The following is a 24254-nucleotide window of genomic DNA, read 5'->3' as shown; positions in this document are numbered from 1 at the left end:
TTGGCCTACTAAGGAGGCAGCCACGTGGACTTGTGATCTCACCTTTAGTGCCACAGTCGTCAGATCAGCCAGCGTCAATATTGCCCATTCAACCTCCCCACGATCACCTGCTCACTCTATGGCTCACCCTTCATCAGCTCCTGCTAAATCACGAGCCCCAAAATCAGACACCCGGACTTCCAAAAAAGAGCCTACTCACGAAAATTTTTTACATACCCTGACTTCACATCCATCGATTCCTCCATCATCTCAACATCCTGTTTCCAAGAAGGCTCATAAGATACCAAGTTCCTCTCCTTCTCCGCCACGGCATGTCTCATCTACAGCACCACCTGGCAGTAACCACCCTCAGCCATCTTCCATGTCACCAAGGCGCACTGCTGGCAGCCGACCAACCGGCCAATCGCTGGTGGCAGGAGCTGCCCCCAAACAACCTATGGAACAGGATCTTCTGCCTTTGGCTGAATGCCGTTCCACACTGTCGGCCGCCGGCTCTCAGCAGTCGTTGAGTTGAGAGCAACCATGTTAAGATTCTTCACTTTTCTGTCCATCCCTGAGTCAATTGTCCATTGGCATATCCACGGCATTAGAGCCAATTGGGATGAATTGTTGATCATTTTACAATCCTACTCGTCGGTCATCTTCTGTCTTCAGCAAACAAAGCTGCATCCCCACGATAGCTTTGTTTTCCCTCATTTTCAGTCAGTTCGGTTTGATCCCCTCTCTGTTGATGGCACTCCAGCACATGGGGACTTATGATTCTTCTCCATGATACTGTACATTATCACCCAATCCCCTTAAACAGTTCCTTCCAAGCTGTCGCCGCTGTCCGTCTTTCCCTTTCTGTGTACACCGTCTCTCTTTGTACTGTATACATTCCATCGTCCACACCGATGGCAAGAGATGATCTCCTTCATCTCCTTGGTCAGCTCCTGCCACCTATTTGCTGGTTGGGGACTTCAATGCCCACCACCCCCTTTGGGGATCTCCACGTCTTTGTCCGCGAGGCTCCCTGTTGATTGACGTCTTCCACCAAGCGAATTTTGTTTGCCTCAACGCTGAGGAACCTACATTTTTGTCTGCCTCCACGATGAATTTCTCTCATTTGGACATTTCTGTTGGTACTGTTCAGCTAGCTTGGTGCTTTGAATGGTTCACTCTTGCTGATACACACTCGAGTGACCATTTTCCATGTGTCCTTCGATTGCAGCCACAACTGCCATCTCTGCGCCCGAGACGCTGGAAGTTTGCCCAGGCCAATTGGACACTTTTTTCGTCCCTAGCGACATTCAATGACCGTCACTTTTTTAACACTGATGATCAGGTCACTCATGTCACAGAAGTTACTCTTACAGCCATGGAACGTTCAATACCTCGCACCTCCGATTTGCCCCAGCACCCCCCAGTTCCATGGTGGAACGAGGCATGCCGTGATGCAATATGTGAGCAGCGATGCGCTCTTCGCGTTTTCCGCCACCATCCTACTTCGGCCAACTGTATCCACTATAAGCAGTTACGTGTGCCTTCTTGAACAACGTCTTCAAGACTGTCTCGATCGCCTCCACTCTTGGAGCATCAAAACCGCCTTCCGATTTTCCCCCAGTAAGACCATTTGTGTTAATTTTTGGCAGCATACAGAGTTTCTTCCATCTTCCTTACATCTAGGCCCTGTCAACCTTCTCTTCGCAGGCATTGCTAAATTCTTGGGTCTTATGTTTGACAGAAAACTGTGCTGGTCCTCCCATGTTTCCTCTCTTTCGGCTCGCTGTCTGCAATCTGTCAACACCCTTCGTGTTCTGAATGGTACCTCCTGGGGAGTGGACTGAGTGGTCCTTCGTCGCCTCTATCACGCCTTAGTGTGCTCGAAATTGGACTATGGAAGCATAGTTTACTCCTCTGCTCGGCCGTCTATTCTTCGGCGTCTTGACTCTGTCCACCACCATTGATTGCATTTAGCATCTGGAGCTTTTTACACCAGCCCTGTGGAAAGCCTTTATGCTGAGACTGCTGAACCTCCACTCTCCAATTGGCGAGCTGTCCTCCTGAGTCATTATGCTAGCCATCTGTCTTCCATGCTTGCTAATCCAGACCATGACCTTTTTTTTTATGCCTCCTTCGATTTAGGGTATGCAGGTCGCCCTTCCTGTCTACTACCACCGGTAGTCCGCTTCTGTCAACTGCTACGTTCTCTTTCCTTCCACTTCCCTACAACTTTCTTTTGACAATTTGGGGGGGGGGGGGGGGGGTTACAGCACTGCCTTGGCTTGGCCCCCAGACCTGCCTGCTCTGTGACCTTTGTCAGTTTCCCAAGGATGGTACCCCCTTCTCCTGTTTATTATCGGGTATTTGCTGCTCTATGCGCACAAATGAAGGATGCCACATTTATTTACACTGATGGCTCAAAAACATCATTTGGTGTTGGGAGTGCCTATATTGTTGGCGACACCCCTAATTGATTTTGGCTTCCTGACCACTGTTTGGTTTTTACTGCGGAGCTTTACACTGTTCTCCAGGCTGTCCAATACATCCGTCACCATCATCGGATACAGTATATTATGTGCTCAGATCCGCCCAGCTCTCTCCTCCATCTCCAAGTTCTTTACCCTGTCCACCCTCTGGTCCACCAGATTCAGGACTGCCTCCACTTGCTCTAATTGGTGGGTGTGTCTGTGGCATTCTCCTGGGTCCTAGGACACATTGGTATCCATGGAAATGAGGGGGCTGATACAGCGGCCAAGGCTGCAGTCTCTCTTTCTCAGCCTGCTGTTTGGCTGGTTCTCTTCACCAATCTACAGAGTGTTTTCTGTCGTCGTGTTGCTCTTTTATGGCATGCACATTGGTCTGCACTTCCCAATAATAAATTGCGGGATGTGAAAGCTCTTCCCTGTGCTTGGACCTCTTCCTCCCGAACTCGTCATCGGGAGTAGGTAATTTTAACTAGACTCTGGATAGGGCACTGTCTTTTTAGCCATCGACATCTTTTAAGTGGCAATCCTTCCTTGCTTTGTCCCCACTGCTTTCAACTGTGGACGGAGAGACACCTTACTTCAGTGCCCCTATTTTACTCCACTACAAGCCTGTCTACAGTTGTCGCCTGATATGTCTTCCATTTTAGCAGATGACACCCGCTCAGCCGATCGCGTCCTCAAGTTTATCAGTGTCAGTGAGATGATGTCGGTTATGTGAAGCTCTTTTTGGGGAAAACAACCCCCCCTGCTATAGTGGTTTTCTAAGCTTTCCTTCTGTTTTTTAGTTTCCCCACTTTTTGAGTTTCACTCCCATTGCTGCTGATTTCCAATTTGGTCTTTTTTTTTCCTTTCCCTAAGTAACAGACCAGGCGCTAATGACTGTAGCAGTTTTGTGCCCTAAAACCATAACAACCAAAAAATAAATGGAAACTGACGGAAACTGAACTGCACACCTTTTGGATTTGTACTCCAGGACTTTGCCACTGAGTCACTGAGCTACACTAAAGAGCCAAAGAAACTGGTACACTTGCCTAATATCACGTAGGGCCCTGCGAGCATGCAGAAGTGTCACAACATGGTGTGGCATGCAGTTGACTAATACCTGACGTAGTGCTGCAAGGAACTGACACCATGAATCCTGCAGGGCAGTCCATAAATCTGTAAGAGTACAAGGGGCTGGAGATCTTGTCTGAACAGCACATTGCAAGGCATCCCAGACATGCTCAATAATGTTCATGTCTGGGGAGTTTTCTGGCTATTGGAAATGTTTAAGCTCAGATAAGTGTTCCCGGAGCCACTCTGTAGTAATTCTGGATGTGTGGGATGTCGCATTGTCTGGCTGGAATTGCCCAAGTCCATTGGAATTCACAATGGGTGCAAATACCATTACAGAGCCTCTGCCAGCTTGAACAGTCCCCTGCTGACATACAGGGTCCATGGATTCTTGAGGTTTTCTCCGTATCCGTACATGTCTATCTGCTCAATACAATTTAAAATGAGACCCCTCCAACCATGCAACGTATTTCCAGTTATCAACAGTCCAATTTCAGTGTTCATGGGCCCAGCCAAGGCATAAAGCTCTGTGTCATGCAGCCATCAAGGGTATATGAGTGGGCCGTAGGCTCTTAAAGCCCATATTGGTGATGTTTTGTTGAATGGTTCACACAGCGACACTTGTTGATTGCCCAGCATTGAAATCTGCAGCAGTTTGTGGAAGGGTTGCATTTCTGTCATGTTGAACGATTCTGTTCAGTAATCATTAGTGCCATTCTTGCAGGATCTTTTTCTGGTCACAGCAATGTTGGAGGTTTGATGATTTACCAGATTCGTGATATTCATGCTACACTCATGAAACAGTCATATGGCAAAATCCCCACTTCACTGCTACCTAGGAGATGCTGTGTCCCATCGCTTGTGTGCCGACTATAACACCACATTCAAACCCCCTTACATGTTGATAACCTGCCATTGTAGCAGCAGTAACCGATCTAACAACTGCTCCAGACATTTGTTGTCTTATATAGGCGTTGCTGACCACAATGTTGTATTCTGCCTGTTTACATCTCTCTGTATGTGAATACGCATGCCTGTACCAGTTTCTTTGGCACTTCAGTGTATATTTGAGCATAGTACCTGCATAAACCCTATTCCCCTTCGAAAAACACAACATTGTGAAGCCTTATACGATCATCCAATAGATTTGTTACAATTTTTGTTGTCTTATGTGAATATTCCTTAAGACACTACTGACTTGAACTGTAATGTATGACCATCATTGTGCAATCATGTTATTAGTAAATGAACAGTAAGATGTGGAAAGGAAGTGTCTAACAAAATTTGAAATTTCAATTTTTTGCATCAACTGATAACTGGAGTGTAATTGCATGTACTGTGCAGAAAGGTCTTGCATATACCTACTGGAACATGATTTTGCTGGTTGTTTATTACCATGAAGGATACAAAGTGGGCATATATAGCACAGTTGTTTCTTTCAGTTCAATTGCATAATAGACTTGCCACTTGTAATGTTACAGTGCTGAGCAGAATTTCTTGTGGAGAACCACAGGGCAAGAGTTTCTCCATCAAAGTAACGAAATGAGATGATATTCTAGCTTTCAAGACATGTTGGTCTAGGCACTATAAAAGGTGTGTGTATCACATGAGAGCAAGAAAGGGAATTCCTAAGGAAAATAAAATTACTTTTCAACTGTCAAAGTTGAAGTATATTGAAAATAAATCAAATATGAATGGGAAGATTGTTGCATTTAAGTATATTGATGGACTATCCAAACATATATTTTTCTCTTAAATACTGAGGCTCTGAATCTACCTCATGAGAAAGCATTCATCACTGGTAGTGTTCCAATAACAATAAAAGTAGTGAAGGATCTGCAAAAACTTGAGCAACATATTCCTGCAGGACACAGTGAGTTTTATGAGACACTTTCCAAATAGTAATGTACAAAGAAGAGCAGCACAATGGATGAAAAGAAAAATTGCCCATAACTAATCTATTCACAAGTTTTTCTGATGATTCTTATTAATTTTTCTCACATCCTAATTCTATTATGTGAAATAATTTTACAAACCTTTCTTTGACAGTTTATTGTTTATTTTACTAATCTTTTAAATATTCATCTTATTGTAAAAGTCACACTTTATGTAAAGTGCATATCTACATCTGCATTTACGTTTACGTACAATATGTACAATAATGCACAACAACTGGCTGATACATGTTAGAGTATCTTTCATTCAATATTGTGACAAAACATAACTGCAAAGCTGTAGGAAAGTTTCACGTGCAAATGTTGTGTTTCAAATGGTCTGTGAAGTTTTTTGTGTCTACCGAAATCCATCACTTTTTTTAATGTACATATGTCAATTCTGTATGTTACAGTTCAAACGTATTTTACCATGTCCGCTCCATTATCAGCTGTATACTATCAGACTATCATTTCATTGAACCATATCAAGCACCTAATAGAGTTTCATGGGGAAAGTAAATTATCATGAAAATAGGTTTTTTTTTTTTTTTTTATTATCGGTATTCATGTGACAGCATGCTTACCAGTATATTCCAAAACACCGCACATAAAAATGTGATTTTCTGGTTCTCATATCTCAGGTTCTGTTGCTGGTAAAAAGGGAGGGGTCAAGTGTTTTGGATAGCCCTTGAGCTACGAACCATTTGTATATCCAACAGAAGGATAATTGTAGTGTCACTATCCTACAGTACAAGGTCAAAGTATGAATATTATGCACTTCCTCTCGCTTAGGCAAATGGAGCAAATAGGTTCGTTCTTTTTGCATTTGATGTGGTCTTCAGTGGGATTGGTGGAACATATGGAGGCACCATTAGTTCATGGGTGGTTCCTGGGAATCCCACCCTCAAAAAAAGTTTTTTTACTATGTTTTTGCATAACCAGTGGACCAAAACCAAGCCAAGGATTCCAAGAGGGCTATGTACAGTAAGTGGATGAAAATTTTCCAATATATTGCTAAGATACTGGTCTCAAACATTCTTGAAATTTTTTGTCGTCTTTTTGTGTTTCCAAGATGTAGAGGTTCCAAGTTAATCTATTTCTACACGTAAAATCCAGTATGAGGCAAAATCTAAATAATGAATGACCACAACAAATTGCTCAAATTTTAATGGTTTATTCTCCAGGTATTTATCTAGAAGGGCCATCTCCATATTTGCCAAAATATTCATCTGTTACATAGAAGCATCCCAAAAACTTGTATTTTGAGTACCAAAACCCAGCCGTGGATTGTGAGATGGCCATGCAAAGTAAATGGCTGTAATTTTTACAATGCATTCTGAAGAGCCCATTCTCACACAACCTTGAAAATTTTCTTCATATCTTTATCTGTTTCCATGATACAGAGGTTCAAAATAACCTGATTTGTACACGTCAAGTATGAACATAGAATCCAATGAGGTGAAATATAGAGCGATGTAACGCAGAGAAAATGCTGTAAAATGTCACCCATATAATCTGCAAACCACATGTTGTAGTTCTGAAGCACACGCAAATTTTTTGTTTTTTTCATATAAAACCTGTTGCAGATCTAAAATTAGTTTTTCATTTCAATTTCACATAAGTAAACTATCTAAAATTACTTACCAACACATTTCTTTTCACATGAGTTACATGCCTCACTGCAGCAGGGTAAAGAAGGGAACCAGAAGAAAAATGCTCCTCTTGGCAAATAAAGAAATGTGTATCTGTTCCTGTTTATTTAAAAGGTGTTAACTGAAAAGTGGTGTACTAGCTGCCTCATTCTAGGTTCTTTGGCACCTTTAAAAATTTTCTCAGTTAGTTAGTTACTTAGTTACGTGTTCCATTGATCAATAGCACGGAAAAACCGTTATGATGTGGAACATGTTGAATGCATAAGAAATGCACACAGGAAACAAGGGTGGTTTTTTTTTTTTTTTTTTTTTTTTTTTTTTTATATATAAAATGCATATATTATATCTCCAGATTTATTTACTCATATTCAAGAATTCATCTATGGTATAGAAGGAGTTGCCGAGGAGGTATGATTTCAATTTGTTTGTGAAACTATTACTGCTGTCTGTCAGACATTTTATTTGATCTGGTAATTTATCAAATAGTTTTATAGCAGCATATTTTACCCCTTTCTGTGCCAAATATAGGTTAAGTAAAGGATAGAGTAGGTCTTACTTTTTTCTGGTACAATAATCATGTATGTCGCTGTTGATTTTAAACTGGTCCATGATGTTGAGAAAAAATTTCATTACTGAGTAAATGTACTGTGAAGCAGTTGTATGAATTCCTAACCTTTTAAACAGATGCCTACAAGATGTGCGACTATGAACCCCACACATTATTCTAACTACTTTCTTTTGAGCAGTGAATACCTTTTGCCTCAGTGTTGAGTTGCCCCAGAATATTATTCCATATGACATCAGAGAGTGGAAGTATGCAAAGTATGTTAGCTTACTAATTTCTACACCCTCAAAACTGGCAATTATTCTGATTGCAAAAGTTGCTGAACCTAGTCACTTTAGGAGATCCAAAATATGAATTTTCCAATTAAGATTCTCATGTATATGTACACCCAAAAACTTATTGTCCTCTATCCTGTCTACTGACTTCTTTTGATGTGTCATGTTTATTGAAGAAATTATACTTTTTGCAGCAGAAAATTGGATGTACTGTGTTTTTTCAAAGTTCAGAGCAAGCCCATTTGCAGAAAATTAATTAATAACTTTTCCAAAGACCTTATTTGTATAATTTTCTAATGGACTTTCTTTTACTGGATTAATAATTATGCTTGTACCATCAGCAAACAGTGTCAGTTCAGCATCTTGTTTCACATAAGAAGGGAGGTACTTCACATATATCAAGAACAGGAGGGGACCAATGATCGAACCTTGTGGAATACCTACTGTAATTTCACCACAGTTAGATGAAGTGGCAAACTCCTTGAAGCATGTAAAGAGACTTTTTGCTTCCTGTTCTGTAGATATGACTTAAACTATTCATATGCTGTTCCATTTATACCATAGAATTGTAAGTTCTCTAATATAATGTCATGGTTCACACAATGAAGTGCTTTGGATAAGTCACAGAATATTCCTACTGGTGACATTTTACTATTTAAAGACTCTATTATGTGGACAGTGAAATTGTATATTGCTGTCTCTGTGGAACAGCATTTCTGAAATCCGAATTGTGATTTACTAAGTATCCCATTACTGTTGAGATGGCTAACCACTCTTAAGTATATTACTTTCTCAAAGATTTTTGAAAATGCTGTAAACAAGGATACCGGCCAATAATTATTGACAGCCCCTTTTTGTAGAGAGGCCTGACAATGGCATATTTTAACCGGTCTGGAAAAATACCCTGAGTCAGTGATGCATTACATATGACTCAAAACATCAGCTGTAATTGCTCCACATTGTTTTAATAACTTGTTAGATATGTCAGAACATTTATTTTTCAAAGATTTAATACAAGTAATTTTCCTTATTTCACAAGAGGTTGTTAGATGAAACTTAATTTGACTAAATTTTTTCAAAACTGGCTCTTCCATGTGCTGCCTAGATTCTTCTTTTGAACTGTTCTCACCAATTTTTTCTCCTACACTTAAGAAGTGATTGTTGAATACATTGGCTACCTGTGTACTGTTGGTTAAGATGGTCTCATTCTCTTTAACAGTAATACTACATAACCCTGTGGTTACTTTTCCTGTCTCCCTTCTAACAACATTCCATATTGATTTGACTTTATTGCTGGAGTCGTTAATTTCTTCTCTAACATACACATCTTGATTTCCTTACAACTTTTCTGAGTATGTTACAGTAATTTTTATAGTGTAAAGCTACTTCTGGATATTTACTAGTTCTGTTTCATCCAGCTTTCTTTTTCTTTCTGAAGACACTTAATACCTGTAGTAACCCAAGGTTTCTTTGAAAAGTTTGTGGTGTTACATTTAGTAATTTTCTTTGGAAAACATTGTTCAAAAAGGGATATAAATTTGTCAAGAAATATGCTGCATTTATCATTAGCATTTGGCTCATTATATACATCTTCCCAGTTAACATTTCCTAAACTTTATCTGAAGTGACCTACAGATACCGGGTTGAGCACCCTCACACTTTTACTTAATGGTTTCTGAAGTGTACACCCTGTTAGGTTTTGTAAGTTAATCAGTTGTGCATCATGGTCAGATAATCGATTTGTCACAGGGAAATCATGTGTTCGTTCTACATCCACTAGCTGGACAAATACATTATCTATTGGAGTACTGCTGTCCTGAGCTATATGTGTAGGGAAATTGATCACTGATTCTAAGTTATATGTTGTTAACAACAATTCTAGTTCACTTCTCCTATCAGAATTGCTTGGAAAGTTAACATTGAAATCACCAAAGATTAATAACTTCTTTTTGTCTGACAGACAGCACAAGAGAGAGTCAAACTTTTTCATGAATAGCTCCCAATCTCCTAGTGGAGACCTGTACTCTGTTGCTGATATCAACAAAATATTATCTAGCTGAAGTTCACATGCACAAACCTCAAAGTGCTGATCAACACAAAATTTGCTTACTTCAATAGTTCTGTATTTATACCCTTGTTTTATGAAAATGGCAACTCCTCCTTTATCCATACAAGATCTAAAAGTGTACGATGATAAATTATACCCATTTATACTGACATTTTCCATCCCCACAGTTACATGGTGTTCAGACAGACAAAGTATATCAATCTCATTCTTATTTTTGAGACCATCTAAACACATTATCAGCTCATCTACTTCATTTTTTATTCCCCTGATATTTTGGTGAAGTAAGTTGATACCACTGTTAGCTTTATCCCCATTTGCTGTGCATGAAGTTTGTTTTCTTCTATTTTCCTTGGTTTTTGTCTGTCTAGAATTTGGCTTAAACCTAAAAAACCTGTCTGCCTGGTCCCAATAACCACAAGGATCACCCCCTTGTGTGACTGTGGCCCCCCTTACAGTATCTGCTAATAGAGAAGCTAACTTATCTTTCCCCTTCCTATTGCAGGCCATGTTTAGTGTAACCCCACCTATCAATAGCATCAACTGGAACAACACTCATGTGAGACTTTGCTGATGTCTGGAACATCCCGTTCAGCTAAGTGTTAACATGCCTTACAGCAGTGTTTACCCAGGACTGATCATGGCGCTGAAAGACCTCCACAAACCCCACATTTGTGTGCCCAGTTTCTGCTCCTATTTTATCCAGATCACTCCTAATAGTATATCTTGGATTCATAGCCAGGCTGTTTCCTGCTCCCCCAACTATAATTACCTGATCTTCCTTCTCAAAGTCCTTGCATAGCTGACCTAAGTTTCCTGTCACCTGGCTGTTTGCTGACAGAGAAGAAGACAGTGGCAGTGGCAAAGAGACAGAAAAGTAATAAATACTGGAAAATAGTAGATGGTGATAGTGTTATCGAAAGAGTGAAGGAGACAATGGTAGTGTGAGAGGAAGAGAGGGACACAGTGGTAGTGGACATAGCTGACAGTGACATAACAGTGCTGGGAAAAGACTGAAGGAGACAATGCTGGGCGGAGGGGTGAGGGGGATAAAGAGAAAAAATAAAAGTAGAAGAGGGTGAGAGCCAATTATGATGAGAGGCAGAATGTATAACAGTGACAACAAGGAAGAGAGAGATAGTGACAGTGAGAAGAGACAGCTGCAGTGGGAAGGAATGAATGAGATATTAGCAGTAAGAGAGAGCAAGAGGGAGACAGTAAATGTGGAAGGAGACTATAGTAGTAGAACAGAATGAATGAGACTGTGGCTGTGACACAAGAGAGAATGACAGAGAGACACTAACAGATAATGATAATGAGCTGGGCTGAATGAGTGAATGAGAAAGGGCAACTGGGAATAGACGGATATGAGCAACTTACAGCAGTGAGCTAGTGGGTGTGAGTGAGTCACAGATAGGGGACCTCGAGGGAGTTTGAGGTAAGCTGCATGTTAAAAAAAAAAGTATGAGTATGTTTACTTGCAGAAATTTTTGGAAAAAATTTTAAAGGTACTAAGGAAGGTAGAATGAGGTAGCTGTTATCCAAGCTTTTAGTCAGAACCTGTTTGCATTTTTGTGCTCTCATAGGAGTTTTTCTCCACTGGTCTTAGTACGGGACGTACTCATTTAATATTTCTACTCCATACAGGCAATCTTATTTTTTCTGTATCTCTTCATTTGTCTACATTCTGGGAATTTATGGCTGTACACATAAACAACCATAATTTGTGTAAGTGTAGTGTACTGGATACTTTGGACAAAAGATGCATCAGCTATAATTCACAAAACACTAAAGCATTTTGATGAACTATCTGTTACATCAGCTACAAAGTTAAAAATCATTTAATAAATTACAAAGGTAAATTCTTAGGCAAACTATGTTAACTATGTGTACAGTTTTAACAGTAGTAACAACATACAAGTGATAAAAGAAACTCTTGCATCAGGTACGAGGTAAGACAGGCTAATGTTATTCAATGACATATTTGCCTACTCTGTTAAGTCTAAAGCTTGCCACTTTTATTTCTTTATAACCTTTCATTTTGTTGCATGTAATCAAATATGGACCTTTGCAAATATAATAGTCCTTAGTAACAATGTTTGTGTAATATTTATAGTGACAACATCTGTCCTTTCCTAAAACATATAGGTACACATATCTATAATAAATAGTTTGTGGGAATATTCTTTCATGTGTACTCTTTAAAGAAACATAAATGTGTATACAATCTAGATTGTCTTTAAAGTGTTTGGTAGCATGTTGTGTCAGATATGACAATTAATATAGCTCAGTTTGATGTATTGTTTTTCACATAGTTATGTGTTCATAGCATTCCAGTTTATTGATGACACTACAGTGGTATACATCACTACACATAGCTAACCCACACTGATGAATTACAAAATAGTTATTAATTTCTTTACATTGGGATCTGTATTACAACACATTTATGCTAACAGTAACCTTTTAACAATATCCTACTTACATTGGCTCATGCACATACCTGATTACACTTGGTTTTAATACCAATATTCTTTTGTTAGATGGGATGCATTTTTGTTTTTAGTGTTTTACTGGAGATTGTTTGATGTGTGACTAAGCAGATATAATCCATTACTTATTGCTATACAAACAAAGCAAAAACATTGCTTATATTCCCACCAACAAAGGCTACAAACCAAGCTACTGTTGCTTGACCATGGTTACATAAACAGACTGCAGCAATCATATTATGTTAATAGAATTACAGACCTATTATTTACATATTTTTGAGGAAAAGTAGCTATTTCATGTGCTAAGAACTTTGGTTCAGTGGATGGTGGCATTTACTTCCTGAAAACTGAGGAAGTTGTCATTTACACAATCAATTTACTGTGGATTTTCTGCTTAGAGACTTTTTGAACTGTCATAATAATTTGTTATAAAGTTGTAAAATGAAATGGAAAAATAATTAGAAATGTTGCTACAGGTTAGTGAAACAATGGCAGCAAGTAATAATGGTCATCTACCAAATAGTCTTGATGATGGAGAGGATAAGCCAATGCTAATTGTGAAGAAAACAGGGGAGGGGCCGGGCATCACCGCACTTATAAACAGACAGCTACAAGGTAGGCAGTGCTTGCAATAATGATTTATGTTGTCATGTTTCAATATGATGTAACTGCAACTTAACCTACTGTGCATTTTGTGCATGAAGGAAACAGGGCTGTTGAAAAATATGACATTTACACAATGTCTTCACTAAATGTAACAAAACTTCATAAGTAACATGATACTGCAGAATCCATCACAACTGAATTTTCACAAGCTCTTTATATACATTATTGCATGTTCTGTATGAAATACTAGCTCAGCCTGGGGAAAGTTTAATATTTGGCAAATAGTGTAAATGTCTAATATTCACAATGAACTACAATTAAAAAAAAAAAAAGCCAGTCAAGATTAATAGTGCTGCAACTGATTTTTCTGTTCATAAGAATGAACTGTGTGTCTTCTGTTTACGACTGATATAACACTGTAGTGTCCTATTTTTAATTAAACAATGTATAAGTAAATCTCACAGTGGCAAGGTGATAAAATTATAGAGTTCTTTACTGAATTTTAATTGAACTACTCCAAAAATAAGCCCTATTGGTAAAGTCTAAGAAACATGGAGCCTAGTGAACCTGTTTCATTTCATCCTAGTATATTTTGTTGTTTGGAATGATAGGTTTTTCCCCCTCAGGTGTCATGGCAGATCCCATTTTACAATAATGTGTTTGTATTTTCTCTTGGTTATTTATGTAGAAATCCTCAATACTACTCCATACTTATAAAAACTTATGTTAATGTTCCAATGCTTTTCTTCAGGAGTCCTATGTTTTATCATAAGCTTCACTATAAGACATTAAATTCATTTGATCTTTATCAAATGTAGATACAAATTTGTGCTTCTCTAACAAGGATCTTATAGGGTGTGACAAAGTCAACAGCTGGCAGTTTGCCACATTAACCTCTTCTTCATCTTGTTATGTTTGTGACCACTGCACAGTGAACATTTCAGTTCTGTGAGGGAATCAGAATAAATTATGACCATCATGAGGACCCAAAAGTTTGACATGTTGGCCCCACAAACAGATGACTTATGTTTTTGAGTGTTTGTGGAATTAAATCTTAGTGTATTGAGGTTGGCGTCAACACAGAAATATTCTACTATTTACATAACAATGGATAACAGGGAAATGTTGATGTTTGAAGTGAGTGTTGATTATGGTAGCTGACATATGCCAATAGGAAGGACACAGTGAATGAGATGATTACCCAGTAAGAAAGTGTTCAACAAATCCAAGAGTGTGACGATGATCTGAGCTGTGGGGAAACTCATATTAGTTTTGTAGTGAATGGTGAAGTAGCTTTGAGATGTTATGACAACTGGTTTTGGGTACACTCACTACTAGTCAGTATCCATTACATGTTGTGCCTTTCTTTAAACTGATACTGAACTGATTTGTATGTCTACATGGCACAGAAGAGTTTGAGTTCTGTGTGTGAAGATAATTTTTTTTTGGGAGAAAGGGGGGAGAGGTTCAGCTACACTACATCTCGTGCACATTTGTGACCTATTGCCATGCAATTTTTTCCCAGTGCAACAAGAATGTCAGTCAGATGCTTGATGACTGGAAAATGATTTGTTGGTCTGAGGAGTCAAAGTTTTCATTGAACTCTGCAACTTATCATGTGAGAGTCCAACATAAACCACAAAAAGCTAAGAATCCCAGTTATTAATATATTGCTTTCACAGTGCAAATCAGCAGTGGCAGTTGCATGTTGTAGAATACACTAAATGGAAAAAAAATGGGTCTCTGCTGCTGATAGGGGAACAAATGACAGTACTGCTGTATTGTACACTCCATGAAAATGTTCTTTGAAATTGTAATGGGACTTTCAATTTCAAAATTTTCCTAGCCGTGGTATACATCCTGTGCACAGATAGTTTGGAGAACAGAACTTAGATTTATGTTATATGGAGTGTTGGCACCTCTACTTACCAACTAAATACATTCTTCATCTTCACATTGACTTTGATGGTCCCACTTTACACAACATGGTTGGTCATATCACTAATGCTAATATATCATTGGACCCATAACACATAAAATCCTGCCTGTGTGGAAAGCGATGTGGTGAACTACATAGTAAAAGTTGGATGGTTATAATCAACTATACAGGGTGTTTATAAATGAATATTGGGGATTTAACACTTTATAATATTTATTACATTAAACTTACAGCTATAAATGATATGTCAAATGAAAGAGCAACTCAAACAGTTGTGTTTGGCACCAATGTGCATGTGCAGTGCACATAGTGAAGTGTGCAATTGGTTGAACTTCACTGTACCCAAGCACTGGATAGGCCGCAAGGGCCCCAATGACAGGACTTGCTTTGCATGGCCTCCACATTCACCTGACCTATTGCCATGCAATTTTTTCCTTTCGGGCTTCATCAAGGATCGTGCGTACATGCCTCCACTACCAGCAGACCTCCCTGAATTAAGAAACCAGTCTGAAGCAGCTGTTGTTACAATCACTGAAGACACTCTTATCAACGTTTGAGAAGAACTTGACTTGGAGTGTGCTGTGTGACAAATGGCGCTCACATTGAACATTTATAAGGTTCTGGATAAAACTGTTGGAGTTGCTCTTTCATTTGACACATCATTTATAACTGTAAGTTTAATATAATAAATATTATAAAGCGTTAAAACCTCGATATGCATTTATAAACACCCTCTACTTCACTGTGTGCTATAGTTATGATTTCATGCTTGTTTCTTTGATAATCTATTAAGTTCATAACCTTGTAGATAAGAAACAATTAGCAATTAAATTAATCATATTGACTGCAATTTTGATTCATCTGTAGAAATCCAAGATTAATGAGAGAGCTTGAAATTTTAAACAAACAAATGACAAACAGCTTATGTCTAATGAATTTACAAATTTCTTGATACCCTGACAATTTTTTGTTAAAAAAACTGCATTTTGCTGCACATTTGCATGTGTGATGTGAAGCATGGATGAGAACCCTTTGTCTTACTTACTAAGTAGACAGATAAAGTTTGCTCTATCTAAAAATAATTTGCGGTTAAATACTTAACTTTTTTACATGAGACTTTGAATGCAAAATCCAAATGAAAAACCATTTTTTCTTGGATGACTGGGAAAGAGATTTTAGTTTTTTATAGTGTTTCTGTGTTACACAGTAGCCAATTAAGTTAATGTGAGCCGGCCGCGGTGGTCTAGCGGTTCTAGGCGCTCAGTCCGGAACCGCGCGACTGCTACGGTCACAGGTTCGAATCCTGCCTCGGGCATGGATGTGTGTGATGTCCTTAGGTTAGTTAGGTTTAAGTAGTTCTAAGTTCTAGGGGACTAATGACCACAGATGTTAAGTCCCATAGTGCTCAGAGCCATTTGAACCATTTTTTTTTAAGTTAATGTGAGCTATTTCATTAGATTGTAATCAAAAGCTAAATAGCAGCAATGGAAAACTGATAATTTTCCAGACATTTACCTCAAACTCAGTACAGTGAAAAACACTCTTTGCAGTAACAAAATCTGTCAGTGTTTGACACGTGTTCATTTGGACCAATATGTGTATGTTTGCTTAAGCATAACAATATATTCAACTTACATTCTTTTATATGAATTCTAAACTGAATTATACCTATTCTGAAATGGGTTATATTCATGTAAATTTCATAGTGATACCTGAAATTACTTTTCATGAGATAGTGTAGTTGCACAAGGAAACAATAGAAAGAATATAAAGATTTTCTCATATTATTTAAGTAAGATGGATCCTGTTTTCTCTCTTGAGGCAATATTGCTGTAAGACCTCCTTGGGCAGCATTAGAATTATGAAATTTTCTGGTCAATGTAATAGTAATGAGGAAATCTTTAGTGGCTAAATTTCAAGACTTTGCAGTAACTTGCTTCATAATTGCAATACAGAATATTATTCTGGGCATTAAGTACAGCCATTTGCTGAAAGATTGTGAAGCCATAAGGAATACTGTCATATACTCAGGTAGTGTGGAAAAAGATTTGTCAGCTAAAGAAATTTGGAAACTTATAAATATTGTTAAAAGATGGTTGTAAGGACTAGTGACAGCATGGAAGGGACAAGGGGAAGTGTTGGTATTGCATATTAGCAAAGAAGCTGGAGGTGACAGTTGTCAGAAGCTTCTCAACAAAGTAAACTGATAACAAAAAAATACAAGTTTCCAAAGACTGAGTGATGTAAAATATTTGGAGAGAGTGAGACCTATAAAAACTTCAGAAAGAACAAAAGTCCTGATTTAGTGACATCAAGAAAACAGTGACACAAATTTGTAAGTAATGGTGAGGTAGTTTCCTTGTTCTTCACTACTAACAGTACTACTTTTGAATGAACAAAGTAGATCTTGTTGTGCCTTAGTTCTTCAAGAATGATTACTAGACCCCTTTGTCCAGTATCAAGAACTGGCTGAGACTGAGGAAGATGGTCCTAGGCACCCTGAGGCTGGTGCTGTTAGTGACATCATTTTGTAGTGCTGAGGGGCAATGATGCACTGTGGAGTAAGGCAAGTATTATGAAGCAAGTATCTTGGTTTCATTGACTGGATTGTCACAGAAGGTACAATTCTGTAATTAAAAGAAGTAGTGAGTGCGGAGAGTAGTGGGGAGTAATTTTTTACCTTGATGCAAGGCAAGGATCGTGCCAGGAATTCAATGAGTACTGGTCCAAAATATTTACGAGCAAGCAACTTCTTGGGTATGTTATAGGTTTACTGAGACAATGAAGACTCCATCTGAACAGAATTTCATTTCTCTAGCGTCTTATTAATCTAAAGTGGTTCCCATTTGTAAAGAACTAAAAACATCCTGGCAGTCTCAATATTACTTACTAAAAATCTAGAGAGTGCACTGTTGAGCACAGTGGACTTCCATTTGTGAAAGGACCCACAAAATTACAGACCAGTATCCTTAACAATGGTTTGCTACAAAATTCTTGAGGATATTCTTACTTCAGATACAACAAATTTCCTTGAGAAAGAAAGGCTTCTATCCACAAATCAACAAAGATTTAGGTAGCATCACTCGTGTGAAACTCGGCTTGCACTTTTATTACGTGATATCCTGTGAACCATGGATGGAGGACAACAGACATATTTTATATTCCCACATTCCTGGAAATTGTTTGACACAGTGCCATGGTGCTGACTGTTAAGAAATGCCAGAGCATAGATTATCAGATATGCAAGTGGCTCAAAGCTGTTGTAAATAACAGATCACACTATGTTGTTCTGGACAGTGAGTGTTAGTTGGGGACAAGAGTATCATCAGGAGTGCATCAGAGAAGTGTTCCCTTTATTCATAAACAGTCTGATGCACAGGGTGAGCAGCAAAATGTGACTGTGACTGCTAATAAGACTGCAGTGTACAGGGAAGAATCATGTTTTAGTTACTGCAGAAGGATACAGGATGACTTGGATAGAATTTGTATTTAGTGTGATGAACGGTGTCTTGCTCTGAATGTAGAAAAATGTAAATTAATGCAGATGAGTAGGAAAAACAGTCCTGTAATGTTGGAGGACATTATTAGTTGTTTGCAGCTTGCCACAGCCATGCTGATTAAATATCTAGACATAACATTTCAAAGTAATGTGAAATGGAATAAGCAAATAAAGTCAGTAGTGTTGATGGTCAACTTCACTTCATTTGCAGAATTCTAGGTTTGTGACCCATTCAGCAGTACTGCTTGGCTCTTAGATGTCCACATCAGGTCAAATTAAAGGAAGACACTGAAGCAATTCAAAGGTGTGCTGCTAGTTTTGTTACTGGTAGGTTTAACCAACACATGAGTATTACAGAAATGCTCCAAGGACTGAAACATGAATCCCTGGAGGGAATAGTCATTATCTTCATGAGACACTATTAATAAATAAATTCATTATGCTTCATAGTGGACATATGTATATCACATGGCCATGAAATGGGAACTGTAAACAGATGCACCTGAGGGTGGGGCATGATGCCTTAAAATCAGTTATGCAATAACACGAGTAACACCACAACTGCAGCCTCAGTAATTTTATATTTTGTTGTTTCTATTAAGAAAGTTTAGAGAACCTGCATTTGTGCTTGACTACAGAACAGTCCTACTGCCACCAACATACATCTCACAGGAAGCATATAGACATTTCTTTTTCCCTTGCTCCATTTGCAAGTGGAACACAAAAGGGAATGACTACAGTGGTATATGGTACTCTCCACCATGTTCCATATGGTGACTCATGGAGTGTCTGTGTTGATGTAAATTTAGATTAGCAGAACTCATATTCCCCATCTGGACATCCAGATATGGCTTTTCTTAAATTGTTTAAAATGAATGCTGCTCTTGTCCCCCAAGACAATCTTCAACTAAAGCATTGAGGACAAACACACACATTTAACACACACATTGACTCGCCACAAGATACTGCTCACACCAATACAGGAAACCAGGTATACAGATGAACATGCCTTTGATTCAGAGGGCTATCACATTTTTAAAGGAAAGGTAGGACATAGGAAAATGAAGAATTTACACACCTGGGGACCAGGTTCATTGTAAGCCATAAGATGCTCAATTCAGTAACTGACTTCAGCTCGCCGAACAGTCGAGTGTCTCTGTTGTTGTTGTTGGATGTTTAAGGGGGACTAAACAGCGAAGGTCATCAGTCCCCGAGTGTCTCTGCTAACATTCGGGTGCACAAACAAGATCTACACTGTAGTAAATGTTCATGCACTCATCAATGAGGACAACAAGGGTAATGTGGAAAATACTGACAAGTTTTGGGAAGAACTAGAGGACATTGTCAGCAAGGTCCCAGAATGTCACACAATCATCCTAGTTGGTGATTTCATAGTGCAGTTGGGGAAAGAGTGCAAATTTAGGAACATCATAGGAGAATACTCAGCCCACAAACGGACCAACAGTAATGGAGAATGTCCTGTGGCTCTCTGTAAAGCTTTCAACTTGATAATTAAGTCAACGGCCTTCAAGAGACTACCAAAGAAGCAGATAATGTGGACATCACCCAACAATCTCTTGGGAGAATTTCAGAATGATCATGTTGCCATCTCAAGGAAATCCCACAGAGAGATCCACAATGTAAAAGTGTTGAGAGGAGCAAATTTTGACTCTGACCACTACCTCCCCTAAATAAAGCTGAGATTTCTGCCTAGGAAAACTAAGAGATCCAAGTCATTCAAGTTTACTAAGTTTGATATAGAAAAACTTTCAACTTGCAACCAATTCACAGAGAAATTGGGATGAACTGAGAAAGAACATAGTGAAAGTTGCCACAGAGACTGCACCATTACAGAAACAAAAGAAAAATGCCTGGTGGACAACTGCCTTTGAGGAAGCAGTGATGCTGAGACAGATGACCTGGCTGAAGTGAAACAGAGACAAGTTCATACAACAATGAAAGTTAACTGCTAGAACCATCAAACAAGTAAAACGGCAGTTTACAAAAGACCAATTGCCACAGCTAGATGATGACTTCAAGAAAAACACCACCAGGAATTTCTACAGAAATTTTAAATGGAATCTAAGCCACTACAATCCACCTAGCCTCCACTTCAGGGGACCAGATCGGAAGCTAGCCTACAATGATATAGAAAACTGCCATCTTCTGGCTATGTACCTCAAAAATCTCCTGAACTGTGAATCATGTGATACATTCTTTGATTACCAGGACAGCACCAAGCATCCAAAATCGCAACCACCGATGGAAGAAGAAGTAATAGAAATCATCCAGTCCTTGAAAAACAACAAATTATCAGGAGAAGACTCAATAGTGGCCCAACTATGAAAGCAGGCGGGAGACAAGACTGTAGGCAAGCTGAAGAAAATCCTAAAAAACATGTGGGAGACTGAAATATTAGCTAATGACTGGACCTCTGCCTTGATTCATCCCTTACACAAGAAAGGGGACTTGACTGACATGAATAATTATCAAGAAATCTCATTGGTAACTGTCACAGACAAATAAATTTTCCACAGTCTTACTAAACAGAGCTGAACCTCAACTGGACCCCGAGCTAGGGGAATTCCAGGCAGGATTTAGAAAAGGACACTCTTGTACTGAACAGATACTGAACCTGAAGTGAGTGCTACAACAAGTAAAAATGGCAGGTAAGAAGTATGTTGTCATATTCATTAACTTCAAGAAGGCATATGACTCAGTTGATAGACCTACTCTCATAAAGATCCTGCAAGAACTAGGGCTAGATGAGAAGAGCCACAGCCTTATCCAACAGAGTTTAAGCAACACCAGGTCATGAGTAAAGTTCAGAGGAACCCTCTAAGAAAGTTTTGAAATCAAATCGGGAGTAAGACAGGAAGATGGTCTGTCGCCTCTCCTCTTCAACTGTGCCCTGGAAATGGTGATAAGAGAGTGGCACAAGGAGATGGCTCGAGAGGTGATTCCAAATGGTATCTCTCTGGGACATAAGTGCAATGGGCTCAGTGTTGATTGCCTGGCATTTGCCAATGACCTAACACTTCTATCAGATTCAATAGGAACTTCAGCGAAACACCTCAACATTGAAACTTCCTGGCAGATTAAAACTGTGTGCCCGACCAAGACTCAAACTCGGGACCTATGCCTTTCGCGGGCAAGTGCTCTACCAACTGAGCTACCTAAGCATGACTCACGCCTGGTCCCCACAGCTTTACTTCTGCCAGTATCTCATCTTGTACCTTCCAAACTTTACAGAAGCTCTCCTGCGAAACTTGCAGAACTAGCACTCCTGAAAGAACGGATATAGCGGAGACATGGCTTAGCCACAGCCTGGGGGATTTTTGCAGAATGAGATTTTCACTCTGCAGTGGAGTGAGCGCTGATATGAAACTTCCTGGCAGATTAAAACTGTGTGCCCGGCCGAGACTCGAGTTCGAGTTCCACTGCAGAGTGAAAATCTCATTCTGGCACCTCAACATTCTTTGACAGCAAGTGGCAAAGGTTGGGGTTCATGTATCACGTGAAAAAATGCAGTACATCATAAACATAGGTGAAAGTCCTAGTACACTGCATCTAGACCAGCTAGAGATAAAAAAAAACCTACTGGTTTAAGTACTTTGGAAAATGGCTGGAACCTAATCTATCTGAAGCAACAGCACTATCAACTCGAGTCCGCAAGCTAGAGCTGGCATACCAGCTGACCAAGAATACTTATAATAAAAAATTTCACTCCCATAACATTAAAGTGAAACACTACCATACAATCATCTGTCATGAAGCCTTATATGTTTCAGAATGTTTAATATTCAGTAGGAAGGGACTTACTGAAAAGCTCAAAATCCAGGAGGAAAGATAATGAGGAAGATACTGGGGACAGTCAAGGAGGGTGACAATTATAAAAGGTGACCCAACCAAGAGCTCTACAAATACTGTGAAAGAATCGCAGATGTAGCTAGGAAAAAATGTCTAGCATTTTATGGACACATTTACAGGATGCATCATGACACATTGACCAACCGGCTTCTCTGCTACTGGCAATAGAGGAAGACCAAGTTACCACGGTTGATGGAAGCGGAGAAAGATCTTCATGAACTGGGAAGGAAACTTCAAGGATCAGATAATACTCAGGATGAAGCTTAGACAAAAGAGGTTCCAAGACAAACTACCAAGAAAGAAGACTGGTGCCCTCTGGACGCAGGAGAGGAAGGAACAACACAGCCAGAGGATGCATAAGTGCTGGGCAAACATCAAAGCTCACTCCAAATGCAGTAGTTGAATGTTGTGGTCCTTAGTTGGCCTATTCGAAATAAGATGAAGAAGAGAGCTGGTGTGGTGCCTTTGAAAAGAATGTTACCCACCAGTGTAATCTCCTTGCTTGTGCTCCATGTCAAAACGCCTCATTATCTGCAGGCAACTGCAGGAGGATAATTCTCCCGAGGTTAGCTCAAAATTTAAGCAAAAGATTTGTTCAAAAATGGTTCACATGGCTCTGATCACTATGGGGCTTAACATCTGAGGTCATCAGTCCCCTAGAAATTAGAACAACTTAAACCTAACTAACCTAAGGACATCACACACATCCATGCCCGAGGCAGGATTCGAACCTGCGACTGTAGCAGTTGCGTGGTTCCAGACTGGAGTTCCTAGAACCGCTCGGCCACTGCAGCCAGCAAAAGATTTGTAAAACGCATACTGTGTATTGTAGAATTGTGGGACAGAAGAAGAAAGATTCTTTTGAACAGTGTGTCTGCCATTCATACTCCAAAATATAAGTAAAGGCAATGAACCATTCATTGCACAGCTAAGCCCCCCCCCCCCACACAAACACAAACACACAAAGAGAAGAGAGAAGGTACCTCTTAAAGAGGATATTATCCAGAAGCTGATCAACATTTCAGTCATGTATATGTGCCTATCAGCTGCTCAGAGCCTCTACAAATAGATACCACAGTATTACAGATAGTGTGAGAAGGTGTGGGTGTTAGAGGTAAGAAACATCACATGGAAAGCTATAAGGCTGAAATCGAGGTGACAGTTATGTTTACTGTGAGAGTCATTTCACTGGTGTTTCCAAAATACCCCACAGTAGGATTCATTCGGCTGTAACTGAAGATATACTGGGTAGTTGTAATTAAACTTTTGTTACTTGAGCCAATGTAGATGGAAAACTATTTACTGTATGGTTCCTGCATTTATTATTTATATCTCAAGTAAAGACCTGCTACTTATTATTACACAGCAGGTCATACATTGTGTGATTTTACATGCTGTAGCATAGAAATTCAGTTTTATTAGTGGTACACTTTTCTTGATGTGAATTTAAAAAAAGGTAAAATAAAAAATATATAAAAAGTACAAATGTATAAATACAGTTTTGTTTAAACTTGTTGCTAACATAGATAATTATGATAAATACTATACATAATAGGTTTTGAATGTATTTTAAGCCAACATTAAAAGTGTATTTAATGGAAGAAACAAGAGACGGCAGTATGACTTAGATATGATGTGACAGTTTTTATGTTTATGCCTTCTACTTGTATGTTTACATCTGTTACCTATGTTGACTGTGGTAATAATTAATAATGTATTGATTAATCAGGTTACAATGTGTTTTTGAACTTAAGGTAACAGTGGAGATTGGGACTTGAATTAAAATGTCATAGTCAGCTGCAGCAGGTGTGAGGGCTCAGTAAAACTTTGAGCCAG

The 24254-nt window shown here is 39.0% G+C and overlaps 1 protein-coding gene across 1 annotated transcript in view; it reads left to right on the top strand.

Moving 5' to 3' along the window:
- LOC126470580 (popeye domain-containing 2-like) overlaps nt 1-24254 on the top strand; it is a 625481-nt gene that overhangs the window by 518782 nt on the left and 82445 nt on the right. Inside the window, exon 5 of the mRNA XM_050098534.1 lies at nt 12981-13119. Coding sequence (XP_049954491.1) covers nt 12981-13119 — 139 coding nt within the window. The remainder of the gene's footprint in view (nt 1-12980; nt 13120-24254) is intronic.

The sequence above is a fragment of the Schistocerca serialis genome, chromosome 3 (genome assembly GCF_023864345.2).
Source record: "Schistocerca serialis cubense isolate TAMUIC-IGC-003099 chromosome 3, iqSchSeri2.2, whole genome shotgun sequence".
In the NCBI taxonomy this organism is placed as follows: Eukaryota; Metazoa; Arthropoda; class Insecta; order Orthoptera; family Acrididae; genus Schistocerca; species Schistocerca serialis.
Note: the sequence above shows the minus strand (reverse complement) of the source record. Positions and strands in the feature narration are given on the sequence as shown.